General features: G+C 47.3%; 1 protein-coding gene across 1 annotated transcript; it reads right to left on the bottom strand.

Moving 5' to 3' along the window:
- Nucleotides 1–977: 977 nt before the first annotated feature.
- Nucleotides 978–19,164, bottom strand: EFS (embryonal Fyn-associated substrate). The gene is made up of 6 exons (XM_061589950.1): nt 16,369–19,164; nt 10,377–10,709; nt 9,437–9,535; nt 6,234–6,917; nt 3,582–3,671; nt 978–2,846 (listed from the first exon to the last, which is right to left on the bottom strand). Exons 1-6 carry the CDS (start codon nt 16,372–16,374, stop codon nt 2,433–2,435), a joined length of 1,626 nt encoding a protein of 541 aa, XP_061445934.1. The 5' UTR covers nt 16,375–19,164; the 3' UTR covers nt 978–2,432.
- Between the last annotated feature and the right edge of the window lie 437 nt (nt 19,165–19,601).

Below are 19,601 nucleotides of genomic sequence, written 5' to 3'. Positions count from 1 at the left end.
ACAGGTACAACGTTCTTCTACACCCCGTGACAAAAGCAGGGACTGGGTTTACCCTAAAGCAGTGGTTCCCAAACTCCGCCCCCCATGGACCACTTGAAAATTACTCATGGGTGTGACAGACCATTTCATGATTTCTTTTCCTGCCCGTTGTATCCATCATGATGCACTATGCTCGATGCTGTATGGTTTGTGGTTTTTATTTTGCTTCCTTTCGTATATTGTATTTTACTGTATTGCAATTGTGTTTTTCACACACACCAGAATTAAGCTTGTGGACCACAGACCAGAGTTTGGAAACCATTGTTCTAAAGGCACCAGTTGACAATGGTGATAGGGGAGGTCTAGAAATATAATCTACATCTTTCTTCTTTCCAAATCTCATCTACTTTTAATTCTGCAGCTTGGAAACTCATTCTAGTATTGGACTCCCACAGGGTTGTTCTTCCTTACCAGGTGGTCAAGTTTATTGAACTACATCTAGGACTTGTACAGGAGACTTATTTTCATGTAAAATCAGACAAAACCCCCAATTTATTCCATTTGCCTTTGAAATGTAACTGCAATATCCCTTTTTTATGGCTTTTTTACTGTGTTGTTTCTTGTGGGTGGGTGTGCCTGGCTTAAAAAGTTAAGAGCGCAAGAAAAGACCTGCAGGATCAGGCCAATGGCCCATCTAGTCCAGCATCCTGTTCTCACAGTGGCCAACCAGATGACTCTGGGAATAAGCCCACAAGCAAAACATGCCTGCAAAAGCACTGTCCTCCTGTGGTTTCCAGCTACTGGTACTCGGAAGCATCCTACCTCCAGCAGTTGCTTTATTATTTTTGTTGTTATATTTTACATTTGTACATCCCTGTGATTATGTTTTATGAACAGTAATATATCAATAATCAGAAATAAAAAAAACCCTTCAGAGTTGTTGGGGGATTAGGGCAGGAAACATATCAGGATGTGGGAGGAAGCAACAAACGCAGGCATTTGTTTTTTCACCCATTTTATTATGATCAAACCTAGAAAATAACTTGGCAAATATTTCCTGAGAGAGTTGTTTTAGACCCCGTTTGCTTCCTGGTGGGGAAATGAGATGAGGGAGGGGCTGGGTTGGGTGCAGGTTGATGCCGCAAACTGCAAGTTTGTTTGGCAGCTACCCAAGACGGCATGTGAGTCTAGAGGGGCATTTTCAGAGGAAGACAACAGACCTGAGGAATGAATCTGTCGGTCAAGCTGAAGGACTTCATTTTTTAATTAAAGGAACCCCTCCAGATGCTAGCTTCATTAGCTGCTCCAGGAGTGGCTCATTATTCCACCCCCCTCCCGCAAACGCTCCCGGCCCACTGGGACCCTTTCAACATGTAGGTCCTTCTCTTTGAGCATCATGATCTTGAGATCATTGTCCATTTTTTATCATTTCCTCCTCACCCTCGGCTTCTTCCCTTTTGCCCCAGATTACTTTGCTCCTCTCTGTACTTGTTTACTTTTGCCCCTTTTGCATAATGCTCTCTGCTGTGGCCACATTGCCCATTCTTCCACCCCCCCCCTTTCTCTTCCTCCAGCTATTGTTCCAGAATCCTTTCTTACGGGATGAAAAGAGCCAATTCTCTTTCCTTTCTCCCTTTTGTTCCTTCCCCATTAAGGCTCTTTCGAGGAGGGAGGGAGGGAGGGAGGGAGGGAGTGTGCCTAAGAACCATCATCAGGTCTGTGGCAAGCCAGAGAGAGTTCAGTTCATGTCTTTGGTCTGACAACCCCATGCCATAATCTGTATCGAGGGACTTCTGAGGAATTAGTGTGGAAGCTCTTAATACTGGGGAATGAACCAGTCTTGGAGTCCTGCCACTTTAGCAGAAGCTAACAGCAGTGAGGAAAGAGCGCTGTCAAGCACAGCGCTGGCTCAGAGGGCAACAGTCAAGAAGGTTCTTTGGTTAGGAGAACGATCCAGGGTGGTAGCTCACAGGTGCAAGGGTAGGGATTAGAAGAGAAGAGGCAGGCAAAGAGTTGGTGCTCACAACAGCCATTTCTTGTCACAAAGTGGAGGGGCTGAGACACCTATCAAGGGCCTAGCTTCTTCAGGAGAGAAGCCATGAAGGGTTAAAGGTCACAGAGCAAAGTTTATCTTCTCCGTGGTCAAAACTGAGCACCCGAGGGTTGGAGGTAGCAAAATTTGCTTTCTGAGTGTCAACACTGAATGCTGTGGAAACCAGAGGCCCTTTTAGGGTCCTGACAAATGTGTAGTCAGAACTCGAGGGAAACATTAGTACCGATACAAGGGCCAGAGTAATCCATATTCAGGCCTCCTTGTTACCAGAGACAGCAGAACACCACGGCAATCAAGTGGCCGTTATTGCCACAGGAGGGGCTTGTAGCGTGTCTCACAGCTTAAGGGCAGGCGTTGGGAGTTCGCTGGTGACGAATCGATGTTGGCCCAGAAGGCTGGATCAAGATGGCACCAGGGTGCCCAGCAAGGAGGTGAAGGCCAAGGCTTGTCGGGAGAGCTCCACCACGCACTCTCGCATCTCCCGGACAGCAGGCAGCGAGGGATACCGCAAAGCGGCACCCTTGACGGAGAGCACGGCTTCCTTCAGGGCCTGGCAGAGGGTGCTGCTGGCCGCCCCCACCCTTGCTCGCAGTGTTGCAGAGGATGCTAGGCGGGACACAGTGTCCCCTACGAAGACCAGTTTGTGTGCTGTGATGATGACAAATTTGCCATGGGGCACAAAGATCCGAGGGGGCTGGTGGGCACCAGCGCTGGCAAGGAGCGCCTCGATGGCCGAAAGGAGGGTGGCATAATGAGTTTGGCATTGCCCCGTATAGAACTGCAAGAGTTGGCTGTCCTCTGGGGAAGGTGGAGCCTATAAACCAGAGAGAAAGGGTTAGATGGATATGGTGTTCACTTTCTGGGGCTATTTTCAGAGTGGGTCCTAACCAAAATGGCCACTCTCTAACTCTGGAATTTTCTCCTCTGTGCGTTCCACAGAAACAGAGAAATGGGCATTTAATCAGACTGCTTCAAATGTGGGAGGATTTAAGCCGGAAAAAAAGTATCATGTATTTCAGCGTCATGCTGTTTATGTTGTTGTCATGTGCCTTCAAGTCAATTACGACTTATGGCAACCCTATGAATCGGTGACCTCCAAGAGTATCCGTCATGAACCACCCTGTTCAGGTCTGTGGCTTCCTTCATGGAATCAATCCATCTCTTCTTTGGCCTTCCTCTTTTTCTACTCCCTTCTGTTTTCCCCAGCATTATTGTCTTTTCTAGTTAATAATGTCTTCTCGTTATGTGTCCAAAGTATGACAACCTCAGCTGTTTATGACAGAACCAAAATCCCCCCCCCCAATTCCTGGATGGCAAAAATAGAAGAGGGAAATTTGGCTGTTCTCGAGGGTGAGGGGTTTGAGGACAGGGGGCTCATGCAGCCTTGAGAGAGTCCCTTTCTGTCTCAGGTGTCCCTTAAAAAGAAATCTGAAAAAAGCGAAGGGGCCTACCTCACAGGGAAGATGCATTTTATAAGGAAATGCCGACAACCATCCCTTGCCAGGGTAACCCACTGAATACATGAATAAAAATGAAAAGCAGTAGATACCATTTCTTCAGTCTGAGCTGTGTCTCCAGGTAAGGTGAGTCCAAGGGTCCCTTCAGGAGCTGCTGCTTTGGGCTGGATTTTATTTGCTCCCTAGGAAGGAAGAGAGGTGGAAGGGAGAGGCAGAATTGTGCATACTCTTGGTGATTCACATGGAACAAAACGCCTAGGATGTAGTGCTCTCCTAAGAAGCTCAAATTTCACTGAAAACAAAACAATATATCCCAGAAACCAGCCATATATCCAACAGGTTTTTTCCATGATGGGATTCAGATAGCCTTCACATCTTCTTGCTAGCAAGTTTAGTGATATGTGTCAGTCTTGTTATGCGTCACTTTACTAGATCTGAAATAAAACATTAAGGTTCTTTTTACTGATGAAAAGAATAGAAAAACTGTTAGAATACTTGCAGTGGATGTTTGGATGTGGGGCTTTCCTTGATCCAGAAACTGCAAAATTGCTGACAGGAGTGAGGTTCTGTGCTTAAGCACAGGCCACTTATTTGTTACTGGGCCAAGCTTATGGTTTTGCTATTGGTACATAAAACCTTTAATGGCTGCAGACCAGTTTGAGGGATCGCCTTGCCCCATATGTGCCTATTCAGATACAGGACCGACAAAACAAACTACTTCTTCATATACAGGAGGGCCCTGCTTTATGGCGCTTCGCTAATGTGGCGGTCTCAAGTAGATGCAATTAGACTAAAACCCCACTCATACGGCGCTTGTTCCACTTTTACAGCGGTTTTTGGGCATCGCGCACCATTCTATTCAATGAGTTCTGCTTTTGGGCAGTTTTTGCTTTTGGGCGGGGGTCCAGAACGTAACCTGCCATATGAGTGGGGCCCTCCTGTAGCCTAGAGTTAAACTAGGAATTTGCTCCCCCAGGAGGCAGCGACGGCCCCCAACTTGGATGGCTTTAAAAGAGCACTGGACAAATTCATGGAGGGAAAGGCTATCAATGGCTAATAGCCACAGTGGCTAAGTTCTACCTCCACTGTTGGAGGCAACATGCTTCCGAATACCAGTTGCTGGGAACCGCAGAAGGGAGCGGACTCTTGCACTCAGGTCCTGCTTGTGGGCTTCCCATGGGTATCTGATTAGCCTCTGAGAATAGGATGCTGGACTAGCTGGGCCAGTGGCCTAATCCAGCAGGGCTCTTATGATCTTATTTGACTGCTTCAAGCTGCACTGTACTTCCACAAGTGCCATATAATCTTCATTTCACATTTGCGAGGAATCAATCTTTACCAGTGTGGCAGCATCTAAGCTTTGGAACTCTGCCTCTTGACATTAGGCGGGCACCCTCACTATATAGTTTTATATGCTGTTGAAACCTTTTTCTATTTCAGCAAGCCTACCCAGACAGATAATTTAGTTAGGTATGTTTGTTTTAAAACACAGGAATATAGAAAACTGCCTTTTGCCGAATCAGACCATGGTCCATCTAGCTCAGTATTGCTCACACGGACGGGCAGCAGCTCTCTAGGATTTCAGGCAGAGATCCCAGTCTCTCCCAGCTGTACCTCGAGATGCTATCGAGGACTGAACCTGCCATGGAGCTATGGCCCTTCTTCTAAAGTTTTACTGATTTTATCTGTGTTTTATTGATAATTATCTTATGAATGCTTGTTAACAGTTTGGTGAACTTTAGCTGGATTTCATAGTTAATTTTATTATATACACCACTTAGAGAGTTTTTGTGATTAAGCGGTCTGCAAGTCTTTCTTTCTAAAGAAATGTAACTTTAAAAAATAAAAAAATATATATCAAAATTAGGATACCCTGGGGAGGAAGCATAAGAAGCTCAAATCTCATTAAAAACAAAACTGGTTTCTGGGATATGTTGTTTTGTTTTTAAATGAAAATTTTTATCTGAGGGGGAGGATTCTCCACTGGAGGTTGAAGGCAGGGGTCAGAGGTCAACATTAGGCTTGCCACCTGTTTTCCCCCCCCTAGCAGGGCTCTCGTGTGTTTAACTGCTGCAGAAGCTTGTCACAGAGCGGAGATACAATGACAGGGAAAAACATTACCTCTTGGATTTCTGCCTACCATTCAGTTGTTAAGCAGTGTTGGTTTCCCCATCACCACATCTCCATTCTAGAAAAAGCTTCACCACACTGCCTTATGGAACCTTATGAAAAATAACAACATCAGTACAGACAATTAAACAAGTGAAAGTTATTAATTTCAATGCAGGAAAACAATTTTTTAAGTTTTTTGCAAATCCCAATTTTGTGCAAATCCAGAATAGTAGAGAAGGAAAACTCATGCGATATTAGGCCTCATCTGCACCAAACATTTAAAGGACTGGGATATCACTTTAAAAAATCATGGCTTCCCCACAAAGAATCCTGGTCAACTATAGTTTGCAAAGGGTGCCGAGAGTAGTTAGGAGACCCCGATTCTCCTCACAGAGCTACAATTTCCAGAGTGCTTTAACAATCAATCCCTCTTCTCAGGGCACTCTGGAAACTGCAGCTCTGGGAGGGGAACAGGGTCACCTAATAACTCCCAACACCCTTAAAAAACTACGCAGGATGCTTTGGCAGGGTGGAGTGGCACAGCAGCGCTTTGAACGTATGGCACCCACGTGACCTTAGACTTGGAGTCAAAGGTTGACACAAGCACCGCTGCCGCCCACCACGGCCCTTACCTTAAGGTGAACATAGTCATATTCCTCTGTCAGGCGGATCCCCTCATACTCATTGTGGCCGTTGTCCACGACTTGCTCCAGTGGGTCTCCCGCTCCAAGACCCCCCAGTCGGGGTGGAGGCGGGGGCAGTGGGCGGTCCTGGATGCTGCCTTTCCGGACAATGCTTGGTGACGGGGGCGGGGGTTCGACAGAAAGGCGCTCTTCGCTGGGGAGGGCGGGCAGCGGGCGACGAGACAGGCTCTCTGCCGAGGGTAAACGGGGGCGGGAAGGGGGCCCAGGATCCCTCAGGCTTAACCCTTGCAGAGCCCCCTCAAGGGGCGGGGAGCCGGGTGCCAGCAAAGGAATGTCATAAATGCTCCCATCTTCCTCTTCCTCTTCCCCCTCCCTCCCTCCCGCCAGGACTTCCTCAGGTGATTCGTACAAGTTAAGCAAGGCTGAGGCACGGCGCAAGTTTGATGGGGTGGCATAGACAAGGAGCTGCTCCGAGCCTTCGTTGTCTGCCTCCTCTTCCTCCTCTTGACCTGGGGGCTTCTTGAAGGTGAGGGGCACGTCATAGGGGTCATCAGAGGGCAGAGGGGCTGTGGGCTGTGGGGCCACACGGGCCACTTTCTTTGGGCAAGAGGAAGGCGAGTCGTAGGTGTCGGACAGAGAGTCCCGGATCAGGGAGGAGGGGACATCATAAACCTGCAAGCAGAAAAAGAATACCTGAAGGAGGTGAAAAAAGAGACAATTTGTGGGCGAAAGTGCCAGTCTACGCATATTGCACACTTGCAGGGAGTGCTCCATTTCATATTGCAGAATCAGATGCTTGAGTCTGTTCGCATCCATCTCATCAAGGGCTCCCTGCCTGTTGAAAACTAGCATGTTTGGAAGAAGGTTATAGGGCTCACCTTCTACTTGTGGGGATATTAAAAAAAAGAAAAAAATTTTTGAGATAGAATCCCCTAACTTCAGACCAAAATGGTAAACTCCCAGGAATTCTGCCCCTTTTTTTGCACACCTAGATCAATCAATGGAAGACAGAATGCGAAAGGATGAAAGATGACTCATTGAGCAGGATTTGGGAGGGCTTTTGGAATTTGCTTTAGCACCTTGGACAGCTCCTTGAAGGTTCAGATTAAAATCTGGAGTGGATTCCATTGTCCCACTGACATGGAGCCACCAGCTGCCATTGGTGCAAAGGGTGAGGGGTGGGGCCTGGGGAGAGGGCGTGTGTGTGTCTGGCTTGGGAGACGGTCAAGGGCCAGACAGAGAGGCTTGGAGGGCTGCATTTGGCCCCCCAGCAAGTTCCCCACCCGTTTCAGTCCCTTGCAAGTATGCTTCAAAGAGCAGCCCACCGAAAAGTAGTTCTTGCAAAGGAGGCTGCTCCATAGCTCAGTGGCAGAGCAACTGTTTTGCATGCAGAGGGTCCCAGGTCCAATCTCCAGTTGGGGCTGGCACAGACTCCCTGCCTGAAACCCTGGAGAGCTGTTGCCGGTCAGTGTAGAGGCAACTCTGAGTCAGAGGGATCAATGGTCTGACGTAGCACAGGGCATCTTCTTATAATTATGTCCCGGATTTTAAGGGATTGTTCCCAGTTTTCCCATCCCAAGGGCCATACAAACCTACACAACAAAGCCACCTAGAAGAGATGCCCCCCTAAATCCAAAGAGCCCCACGGCAGATGCATGCAACCAGTTCTGTTGGGCTGTTGCTCCACAGAGACTCGCCCCCAAGCCCGCAAGTGTATCTCTTACATTTCAAATCCCGATCCGGCGGCCCCCCCCTTCCCAACCCCACCTGCCACTCTCCGCCAAGTTTTCATCCATCTAGGGCAACCTTCGCCTTGGCTGTGGGAGCAGAAGAAGCCGAGAAGGACACTGATTTGGTTCGGAGACAGCCGTCTCCACATTTGGGCTGGGATCCAGTTACCCCTGGAGACCAGCATGGCAGCAGCTGTCTTCTGCAACAGACAGGTCCAGCTGTCCACAAAGGCAGCCCTCCAGAGGAGGGTGCGCCCCGATGGCCAGCAGTTGCAATGGCTCAGCCGCATCCCAATGGTTTCAACGGCATGGTTATCAAATGCGTCCCATCGGACTAGAGGCAGGAGGCCTCACTTGGAAATGGTTAACGCGGCTGTGGCAGAAAAGTCTCTCCTGGGAGGATGGGTGGGATTAATAATAATAATAATAAAAAGATGTTTGAAATATTAAGCAGTATATAAATGCTTTTTAATAATAATAATAGGAATTAACGGCCCAGATTTTAACAGTATGCACAGCTATCTGGACAAAGGCCCAATCTGCATGTTATATTTAGAGCACTATGATAAAACTGTAAACGGTCCTGGCTTCCCCAAAGAATCCTGCTTTGTGAAGGGCGCTGAGAGTTGCCAGGAGACCCCTATTCCCCTCACAGACCTGTGATTCCCTGAGTTCCCTGGGAAGAGAGGCTGATTGTTAAACCACTCCGGGAATTGTAGCTCTGTGAGGGGAATAGGGCTCTCCTAGCAACTCTCAGCACCCTTAACAAACTACAGTTCCCAGGATGCTTTGGGGGAAGGCAGGACTGTTTGTGGTATAAGAGTGCTTTAAATGTATAGTACAGATGGGGCCAAAGTGCAAAAGATTATTATCATCATTACTTTGCCACGTCTATGGCACTTTAAACATGACAGCACAAATCCCTGCCCCATTGAGCTTACAATCTAGCAAACAGATGAAGCCTCGTCTGTATCTGTACTGGATTTGAAATATTGTTTTTATTGATTTTTTAAAATTGTTAATCACTGTTTTATGGGAAACACCTCATAAGTGAAACAAAATGAAGGAAGGGGAGGGGAGGCAGGGAGGAGGCCCTCCCTCCAATTTAAAATGCTGCTTCCGCAATCTCCCAACCCCTATGCCAGTTGTAGAGCCAAGGTGATGTAGTGACCCAAGTGCCAGACTATGGCCGGTGAGATCTGGGTTGAAATCCCCACTCAGCCGTGAAGCTCCATGAGTGAATATGGGCCAGTCATGCTCTTTCTGCCTAACCTACCTCACAGGCTGTTGTGAGGATGAAATGGAGGGGCACGAACCATGTACTTAGCTCTGGCCTCCTTGAAGAAATGTCAGGATTAAAACAAATAACAAGATATATGCAATACGACATGGCATCAAAGTTAATGCAGCAAGCTGCTCAGGTTTTATCTCATAATTCTTCAATTGTGCATAAACACTAACCTCTGTAGGGTCCCCATCTCTCCTGGTGCCCCGAGGCACCCTGTAGATCCCCTCCGGGGGCAGAGGGCAGGGCCGGGCAGGTGGTGGCACCTCATAAACCTGGGGTGGGGGCAGGAGAAGGGGCAGAAATCAGGCCAGGATGTACACAATACCCACACACACACACATACAAAGTAGCAGATTCATCCTGAATGCTGAGATTCACAGTCTGAATTGTGTCTCGCTGTAGTAAAAATCCTCAGGTACGAGACTAGCCTAAGATTTAGCCCTGGCACTGGAGGAATACCGTAAAGCAGTCTTTCCATACCCTCCAGATGCTTTGGACCCCAACTCCCATCAGCTCATGCCAACACAGCTGTTGTTGTGGTCCAAAAATCTGGAGGGCACCAGGTTGGGAAAGACCGCTTTCAATAAATCACGTGTCCTCTTTATTTCAAGGGGGTGTGATGAAAGATGGGGCAGTGCTAAAGGGGGCGTGGGTAAATGTGAAAGGGCGGAGCTACAAGACCAACACTCACCGCCACAGTTTTTTTCTCCCCTCCCCTTCCCCCAGAGTCACACCAGTGGCTTCCTAGCAGAATATCGACCTCAAATTACACAGTTCCCAACTGACTCTGAACGTGACACAGGGACACAGAGCTATTTGTGCAGAGGGGGATGCAGCTGCATTGCATGCATGGGGCCCCGGGTTCAATTCCCAGCCCCTCTAGCTGTTTGGAAGGCCAGAGCTCAGCGGCAGAGCATCTGCTTTGCGCGCAAAAGGTCCCAGGTTCAACCCCCATTGGCATCTCCAGGTAGGGCAACCCTGCCTGGAACGCTGGAGAGCCACTGCCAATCAGTGTAAGCAATACTGAGCTAGATGGACCAACGGTCTGGGCCGTGTTCCTGAGCTCCCCGCCCGGTCCATAGAGCAAGCAGGGTGACCGGTCCCTTTCCTCACCTCCTGCTCTTCCTTGCCTGGGCCCCGCCTCTTCCGCTCGTCCTGGGGCACTTCATAGGCAGTGCCAACCCCTGCCACCTCCTTCCTGGGCACATGGTAGATGTCCGCTGGGGTGTGGTTTCGGCGAGGGGTCGGCCCTGGGGATCCTGGCTCCGGGAGGACTCTGACCCTGTTGGCCGGCACAATCCCCTGCTGTCCGTGCAAGGAACAGAGGTGCCAGCCCTCCAAGCCGGGGGCCTCAGGTTGCAACAGAACCATCAAGTCGCCCTTGCGGAAGGAGAGTTCGTCCGGGCACTCAGCAGCATTGTCGTAAAGGGCACGGCACAACTGGGCCTGGGGGGGGGAGCAGAGGGCAGGTTAGGCAATCGGACCACCACCCCCATCTCCAGCAACAGTCCTCAGATGGTCATCCTGGGATAGCCGCTCAGCAAATCCCAAAATGCAGCCAAAGACTGGCATCCTGGAGCACATTCACACCATACATATATTTATTTAATTTATTTAAAATATTTCTATCCCACCCGTCTACCCTACAATAGGGCACTCAGGGCGGCTACAATAAAATTGCACACATATATAACAAAATACACAATGAAAACACAAAATATACAGTAAATTAAAATGCATAGAATACAATTAGAATACATAAAATGCATTATGCATACACATACATACATTTATATATGTGCATACACATATGAGGGAGTGAGAATAAAAGAATTTACGCCACAATTATTCCACATTAAACAGTCACGGCTTCCCCCAAAGAATTCTGGGAAGGGTGGTTTGTGAAGGGTGCTGAGAGTTGCTAGGAGACCCCTATTCCCCTCACAGAGCTACCATTCCCAGAGCTCTCTCAAGAGGGACTGAAACCACTGTGGGAATTGTAGCTCTGAGAGAACAGGGGTCTCCTAACAGCTCTCTCTCACCACCCTTCACAAACTACACTTCCCAGGATTCTTTGGGGGAAGCTATTACTGTTTAAAGTGGAATAATAGCGGAATAAATGTGTGGTGTGAATGTGGCCTCAATAGTAATTGATACAGGCTGCATACAAATGACATTTTACTCTAGAATCAATGGAGAGTGAGTTCTTCTTCTACACGCTCTAGACCAGCCTTTCCCAACTAGTGTGCCTCCAGATGTTGCTGGACCACAACTCCCATCAACCTCAGCCAGCATTGCCAATGGTCAGGAAGATGGGAGTTGTGGTCCAACAACATCTGGAGGCACACTAGTTGGGAAAGGCTGCTCTAGACCTACTGCATATTCTTTGCTCCTGAAGAGCACTTCTTGACACACTGGTTTCATTGCGATAACAAAAACTCATGGCAGATTGGTTCTGCGTTACCCACCCATCCCATGTGTCTATATGAAAACAGATGCAAGTTGCCCTACCAATGGGTTGGTGGTATATCTATACCTCCCCAATGATGCTGTGGGTGGGCATATGCCAAGATCGCAAGGGGTTTCCAAATGTATATCATACCCACCCGCCTGGATGGCAGGATCTACAATTAATCCAGATTGAAAGCATCATGTTGAGGGCGAGCATGAACGATTCTGGATCCGGATTGAGGAAAACTACATTTTTGTGCTACAAACAGGCAAGTGTGTATGCAGCCGCATAAACATCAGGTGTTTTTCACAAAACTTCCAGCAGAGACTGTTGTGTTCTCCCTGGGATGCACAGATCACACACTCACAGCACCTAAGAGTCCTGCTGGCTCATATCAAAGGTCTGTCTTGTTCAGGATCTTGCTTCTTACAATGGCCAGTCAGATGCCTTTGGGAAGCTTTGGCAATAGCCCTTCCAGGCTGTCTCCCCTCCCCTCCACCAGCAACTAAAATATTCAGAGATATACTGTCACTGAGCATGGAGGTTTCACTTAGGTACAAGGCTTACAGCTTTATAAAGCAGTCGTTCTGTCAACAGTAAGGTGGAAGGGTACAGCCAGATCAAAGGAAAGAGCCTGCTTGCTTAAGTGCCATAAAGGTGATTCACTGATCAGCGCTGATAGTGAGCCGCTCTGAAGTTGTCAGCTGATGTCGTAATGATGTCAGGTGACCGAGACGTGATGGCCCCAACCACCTGTCAAAAATGGCCTGTGGAGGGCAGGCCAGTTCTTGCTTTGGCCCTCATGCTGCAAAATGCTCCCCACCCATCCTGGCTACAAATGATGCATTTGAGCATATTCAGAAGAGGTGACTATTCAGATGCACTTGGGTGTGAAAGTTTAAGGGTGGCGGCCTTAACACACAACTGTAGACACACAGCAATCCCCAGACACTGTTGCTACTGCAAATGGGCTCCCACTGTCCTCTTTGGATGCCTAGACAGTAAGATCCAGTGAGAAACGGCACCCCCCCCCCGTTAGCACAACAACCCTATTCAAGTGAGACAGGCGCTCAAAACTTCATTGTACAGGTTCCTCCACATAAACAACCCAAGGGTTTGTACACCCTTCCTGACTACAGTCAGACCTAAAGATAGCCTGGGATTCACCAATCTGGGAGACAAATATTTTTATTATTTATTAGTTTTATATCCCCCGCTTCTAGTAGGAGCCCAGAACAGATCCCCAGAATGGATTCAGTCTGTGCTGCCTTCATATATTGCAGGGGAGGGAACCTGTGGCCCTCAAGAGGTTGATTGTGCCTGAGACCACTGGCCCTGCTGGCTGAGAATGATGAGAGCTGGAGTTCAAACCAGCTGGACTCCATCTGTGCTATATTGTTATTTATTCCTCACACTTAAGTTCCACCTTTCCTCCAAGGAGCTCAAGATGCTGCACATGCTTCTCCCCCTCCCCATTCTATCATCACAACAATACTGCAAGGTAGGTTAGGCTAAGAGGCAGTGACTGGCCCAAGGTCCCTCCAGTGAGCTTCATGGCTGAATGAGGATTCGAACCTTGGTCTCCCTGGTCATAGTCTGACACTTTAACCATTACGCTATGCTGGATCTATTGTAACCCTCCCCCACAACAGGGAGGCTGATAATGTCATTCCTAGATCCATGCTGTTCCCAGAAAGAGCTGTCCCGAATGCAAGGCTTCACCCGGTCATGTTAACCCTGGATAGTGGAGGGCCTGGATACTGAAAACCCAGTTAATGCACCCTGGGGGTGATGATAATAAGCTCAGGGCAACCTCTACCTGGTCTGGAGCAAAGTGGTCCTCACTGGTTTCCACCCTTTCGCCGCCCAAATCCCCCGAAATCCCATGCCATCTGTTTCTCCCAAGTCTTAGCTGATCACACATGCTTGCATGGCCACCCACATAGCCAGGCAAAAGTACATACGTGGAGGGCAGTACTGTGTGAGAGGGAGAAAATGCAAACACACACACACAGCTCTCTGTGCCATCTGGAGCTGCACCCCTTCAAATGGCAGGCAAAGAGTTACAGAGCAGGATTCAAACCTATATTCAGAAGTGGTATAGTCCAAGGAAGGCTGTACCATGAGATTTTTCTGAATGTATACACGGACCCCCCCTCTTTTTTTGTTTTGGTACAAGCTATTGCCTGCTTGAAATTCTCCTAGGATGGAGAAGCTGAAAGGATGTCTTCTTAAGAGACCTGTCCAAATTGCACAGCAACACAAGGAAGGGCCTCTTCTGTGTGGCTCCCTGATTGTGGGATGCCCTCCCCAAAGAGACACGCCTGGCATCATGACTACCAACTTTTAAGTGCCAGACAAAGATGTTTACCCAAGTATTTCAGTCTTAATTGGGGTTACAGGGTATGAATATATCCAAGCCTGTATTTGGTGTTCATCTTCAGCAGAGTGGGGTAGGATCTGTCCTTTTTATGTTATGGCAACAGCAGCATTTTAGTTAATTTTTAAACATTATTATTATTACTGATGTATATCAAATTTTATATTATGTATACTTTTATCATTGTAAGTCACTTTGAGACTTTTTTCATAGTAAGCAATGAATAAATGTAATAAATAATAATACTAGCACTGAATAAACGAGGCAGGACCAATTTCTATATTGCTCAGGGATCTTCCCATTTCCAAGACGACAGTTGTATTTTGCAACACAAATTAGCACCCCTTCACAAGTGGCCAGGCTCCATAATACAAGCTGGCTCATCTATCAGTAAGAGCTTCACAGTTATGGAACATGTGTACGGGCACCCCGTGACACACAAAAGTGGACATTTAAAACACTGAAATGTAGAGTCAGACATAATTTTTGTTGTTATGTGCCTTCAAGTTGACTACGACTTATGGCGACCCTATGAACCAGTGACCTCCAAGAGCATCTGTCATGAACCACCCTGCTCAGATCTTGTAAGTTCAGGTCTGTGGCTTCCCTTATGGAATCAATCCATCTCTTGTTTGGGCTTCCTCTTTTTCTACTCATTTCTGTTTTTCCCAGCATTATTGTCTTTTCTAGTGGATCATGTCTTCTCATTATGTGTCCAAAGTATGATAATCTCTTTCATCATTTTAGCTTCTAGTGACAGTTCTGGTTTAATTTGTTCTAACACCCAATTATTTGTCTTTTTCATAGTCCATGGTATGCGCAAAGTTCTCCTCCAACACATTTCAAGTGAGTTGATTTTTCTATTATCCACTTTTGTCACTATCCAACTTTCACATCCATACATAGAAATTGGGAATACCATGGTCTGAATGATCCTGACTTTAGTGTTCCCATACACAGTACAAAATTGTACGCCCTAATAAATATGTTAGTCTTTAAGCCTCTGTGTTTTTTGCAAAAGAGTAACATGCCTACTCCTCTGGAAATCCCTCACTCCTGCAACTTTTAAAAACAATGAGGAAACCTGGGGGCATTTTTTTTTAACTGATCCTTTGATTAAAATGGGGCTGTAGTTCAGTGGTAGAGCATCTGGACTGCATGCAGAGGGTCCCAAGTTCAATCCTAGGGAAAGACTCCCAGCCTGCAAACCTGAACTGCTGCTTCCAGTCAGTGTTGACAATACTGGGCTAGCTGGACCAAGTGCTGCTGTCAGTCAGTGTCACCAATATTGGGCTAGATGGAGCAATGTTTCCTAATTTTAGGAAGAGTTGTCAGGGTCCCGATAAAACAGCCGCAAGGGTCCAAACCTGAGCGCTAGTTGGTTGAGGCTATCCCTAACCTGCTTTTTCAGCCAAACAAGTTCCTAAAGCGGCCCATAGCAATGATCAGATTAATATATAATGCAGATCTTGACCACTAATAGGATATGCTCTTTGTATTCCAATATTCAGGAGAAATACTGATGAGTGCTTAGCAATCAAGGGAGGAAAACAGCCCGTTTGGGTGTTGACAAATACTTCTTTGCTAGGGATGATCTCATTAGGGAGTTGGGTGCTTGACCCTTGGAAACAAGAGGAATGTTCAAGAACCTAACATGTGCTTCTCTATGTGTGTTACAGAGGGAGGATCCTTGCTGATGGAGCTATCAATTCCTGTCCTTTGTTTCTGGTAAAACTGCGCAAAGTAAAAAATATCTATGCCATTTGCGAACGTTGAAAGTCAATTTGCGAAAGTTGAAAGTCCCCTGGGTTCAAAGCAACAACGAAGTCAGATCCTATGCCCCCTAATGTGTTAAGTTTCGGCCACTAAGCGGTGAAGCAAACTAGTCTGAGCTCCAGCATACAAACAAGTCTTTGGGCTAAGGCCCAGGTTCAGTGGAAGCCCAGCCCAAAATCCTTCTCATCTCCTTAAGCATCCCACCAAATTTCACCTGAATCAAAGTCTCAGGTGAATTCGGGAGAGGCACACACAGATTAAACCTTTGCAGGGGCTGTGAGGGAAATTAAAACAGTTTTTGATTAGCAAACATTTCCCGGAGTTTTTATACCTCTCTGCTTCCCTCGCCCCCACATTCACTGTTCGTACACCTGGAAAATAGTATGGCCCAGTAACCCTGAACCATAAATCTTTTGTAAAAGGTCATAAAAGCTCTTGATTCCTGAGTCACCCCTGGAGTTTGGCCACGTATTTCTTTCCTAGTTGAGCATACTTACAGACATGTTGCTTTGCTGAGAAGGGACAGCTGCAGACCAAGGAAATAAGGAATAAAATTACACCTCCATTCCTCTGGCTTCTGAAAAAAATATATCTAGGTGCATTATTGTCCTTCGAGCTATGGGCTGCTCCAAAAGGAAGAAGAGATTCCTGAGAAATTTAATAACAGTTTCTTACATATCCTTGCAAAAATATATATCCAGGTCTTTTGGGATGGAGGAAGCTACAACAGATTCAAAACAAAGAGTTCCTTGAAAAACATTGGCAAAATCGTTGCAAAACAATATTCCAATCCAAAGGAGAGGGTGGAGGTAATTGCCAATAAAAATCAAACAATTTTTATCCTTGGATTGCAATGAGTCTGGTTTCTTAGAAGTCCAGCCAGTTTCAATTTGCAGTTCTCTCCTTCCCCCCAGCAAGTTTTTGTAAGTCTTCCCAAATCTCTTGGTCAGCAAAAGCTTCCCAGAAAAACCATCTGGGTAGGCCTGACCGCTTTCAGGCTGCATGGATTGAAAGAGGCAGGGCAAAAGCCTAACAAGTCGGAACAGGGGCTTGTGTTGCAACCGCTGGGTGGAATTGCAAACCAGAGCGGAGACATTTGCAAAACTTCTCTCCAAAGGTTCTTGTGTAAAAAAAATAACCTGGCACACTCAGAACCACAGATTTTGCATCGTCATGAAATCCAGAAAGCCTGAGCTATTATTTTGACTCTAAAAGGCATGGGGGAAGGAAGTCCCAGTCTGTAGATCCACAGAGGCTAACAAATTTTCCTTCTTGTCCAAAAGAAGAGAGCAAATCCAAAATAGATTTTAAAAACAAACAAACAGCAGTTCAGTTTTTCCTGAGAATGCAGGCAGTATTTACCATGTGTACAAATACCCAGATGCTTTGCAAACTTTCTCCACACCCCAGAACATTTATTTCATCAAACGCAGAGGTTTGATCCAATTTTCTCCCCAATCAAAAATGTTTGCACACAAATCCAGACTGCTTCGCAGAAAGGTCAAACTCTCCATGAAATCTGCAACATGAAAATGTTATTGCTTTAAAAAATGACAAAATCAAACTTCAGAAATCATGATACACATTAATGCAAGATTATTTCCTCAAAAAAGCATGTTTTCCCCTCTCAAACGACTGGAAAAATATATAATTTGGTGGGAGGATGACCCCCTAATTTTGAATTTTTGAAAACCTGACACTCTCCAGAAAAAAATCATAATTTGTAAACTTTGAGGAATTCTGTACGATGTTTCCGCACCCCTCAGAACAAGCAGACAGATCCAGAACAAGCACACAGTGTAACTGCTAACAAAAAAGCCACTTGGAGGCCTGAAAAACTATAAACGTACTTAGACCAAATACTCAATCCAGACCGTATCCAGAAACAGTGTTGACAAACTACAAATTCCAAAATCCAGAAAAAAGTGTAGATGCTGTACTCCCCAGACCCACAAATGCAGATAGTCTCTCCAAGTAGAATTACTGTCAAACGAAGGCCAGCTTCAACATCCAGAAAAATACTGCACAATCCAGTTGACAGCCAACCAATCCAAAACCAATTGCGTCCTTTTCTATCATTCTGCTACAGGCAAAGTCCAGAACAGTCAATCAGTGGGTGACACAGATCTAGGGCGGCTTTCTGTATTGACCTGAAGTAGCAATTTTCTCTTTCAAAACTTGTGTTTTCAAAAGCTGTGTTTCCCTCTTCTGTGGGTTTAAATAAGGGGTTGACGGTTCATTTTCCAGATGTTCTGCATTTTGGAGGGATGCCAGGTGTTTTCTCAAAATGTCACAGATCCCATCTTAAAAAAAAAGTATTGGCTCTTTTATACACGAATATATTTTCTGCTGAGGCAGACGAGTTTGGCTGGCTGCAGGCTTTTAGGGGACTCTCTTTTAAATGGAAAGCAGGCGCGCACACCCACGAATTAAGGCGCAAGGCTTTCCCACCCTGCTGGGATCCTGGCCCCCAGTCAAGCCAGTAATGGAAGGGTCTGGTGAGCTCCTTCCTCCAAGCACCAATGAATCAGGCCCGGGGAGAAGGCCGATCCAGGATGGAAACCAAATCGCTGGATGCAATCTGGGTGGGGGAAGGCCCGGCGGGGAAGGAAAATTTACAGCTGGGGGATGTTCTGGGCGTAAGGATGGGAGAAGGGAGAAAGGAGGCGATGGAAAGGACGGCGAGGCGGAAGAGAGAGGGAGGGAGAAGGGATCAGGTGAGAGAAAGGAGGACGGGCCCTTTCAAAGGTCAGGCACGCAAAGCGAAAGAGGGGCAAAAGGTCGGGGAAACAGCCGAGAAGAAAGGAATGAATGAGAGTTGGTGAAGAAAAGTAGAGAGAGGAGCGGCGGGTGGAGGACTTCAAAGCTCTCTCATTGTCTGTCCGTCTTTCGCCAGGGCGGATGGTTGCGCGCCACGCCCCTCCCTCTTCGTAATCTCTCCCCCCCCCCCCCGCGCGCTCCCAGTTTGGGCACAGAAAGCCCGCGGCTCTCGCCCATCTGTTGGATGAGGGCGGTGGGGCGCCACGCTCTCTCCTTCGCCTCGCCGCGATCCGCCTCCTCCTCCTCCTCCTCCTCTTGTGATCAGTTTCTCTTCTTTCACATTCTTATCCCCCCCCGCTTTTTTCTTTCCCACCAAAACGTGCTGAGAGAGAGAGAGAGAGACCTTTAGAAAAAGGCAGAGGGGGGAGGGGAGAGGGGAGAGAGAGAGAAAAAAAGGGGGGGCAAGCAGCTGGATTTGGCCTGCAGCCCAGCTCCCTCCCTCCCCTCCTCGGGTACACACACACACACACACGTCTATTCCTCCTCCTCCAGACCTTCCGCCTGCCTCCCAGTCCTGGGTCCTAGAGGCTCCCGGCTCCCTGAGAAGAAAAGAAAAAGAAAAGAAAAGAAGGAGGGTCTTGGGAACCTTAAGGACTAGCAGCACATTTCATAGAATCGCAAAGTTGCAAGGGGCCTATAAGGCCATCGAGTCCAACCCTCTGCTGAATGCAGCTTAAATCCAACTTAAAGCATCCCTGGAGAGCCAGTGTAGCGTTTTGGTTAGAGTGTTGTGGAAGACCAGGGTTTGAATCCCCACACAGCCATGAAGCTCACTGGGTGACCTTGGGCCAGTCCCTCTCAGGCTCAGAGGGAGGCAAATCGACTTGAAGGCAGTCCATTTCCATTTCAAAGCATCCCCAACAGGTGGCTGGCTGTTCATTGCCTCTTGAATGCCTCCAGTGTTGGAGAG

This window comes from Rhineura floridana, chromosome 11 (assembly GCF_030035675.1).
Source record: "Rhineura floridana isolate rRhiFlo1 chromosome 11, rRhiFlo1.hap2, whole genome shotgun sequence".
Taxonomy (NCBI): domain Eukaryota; kingdom Metazoa; phylum Chordata; class Lepidosauria; order Squamata; family Rhineuridae; genus Rhineura; species Rhineura floridana.
This window is presented reverse-complemented; position numbering and strand designations above follow the sequence as displayed.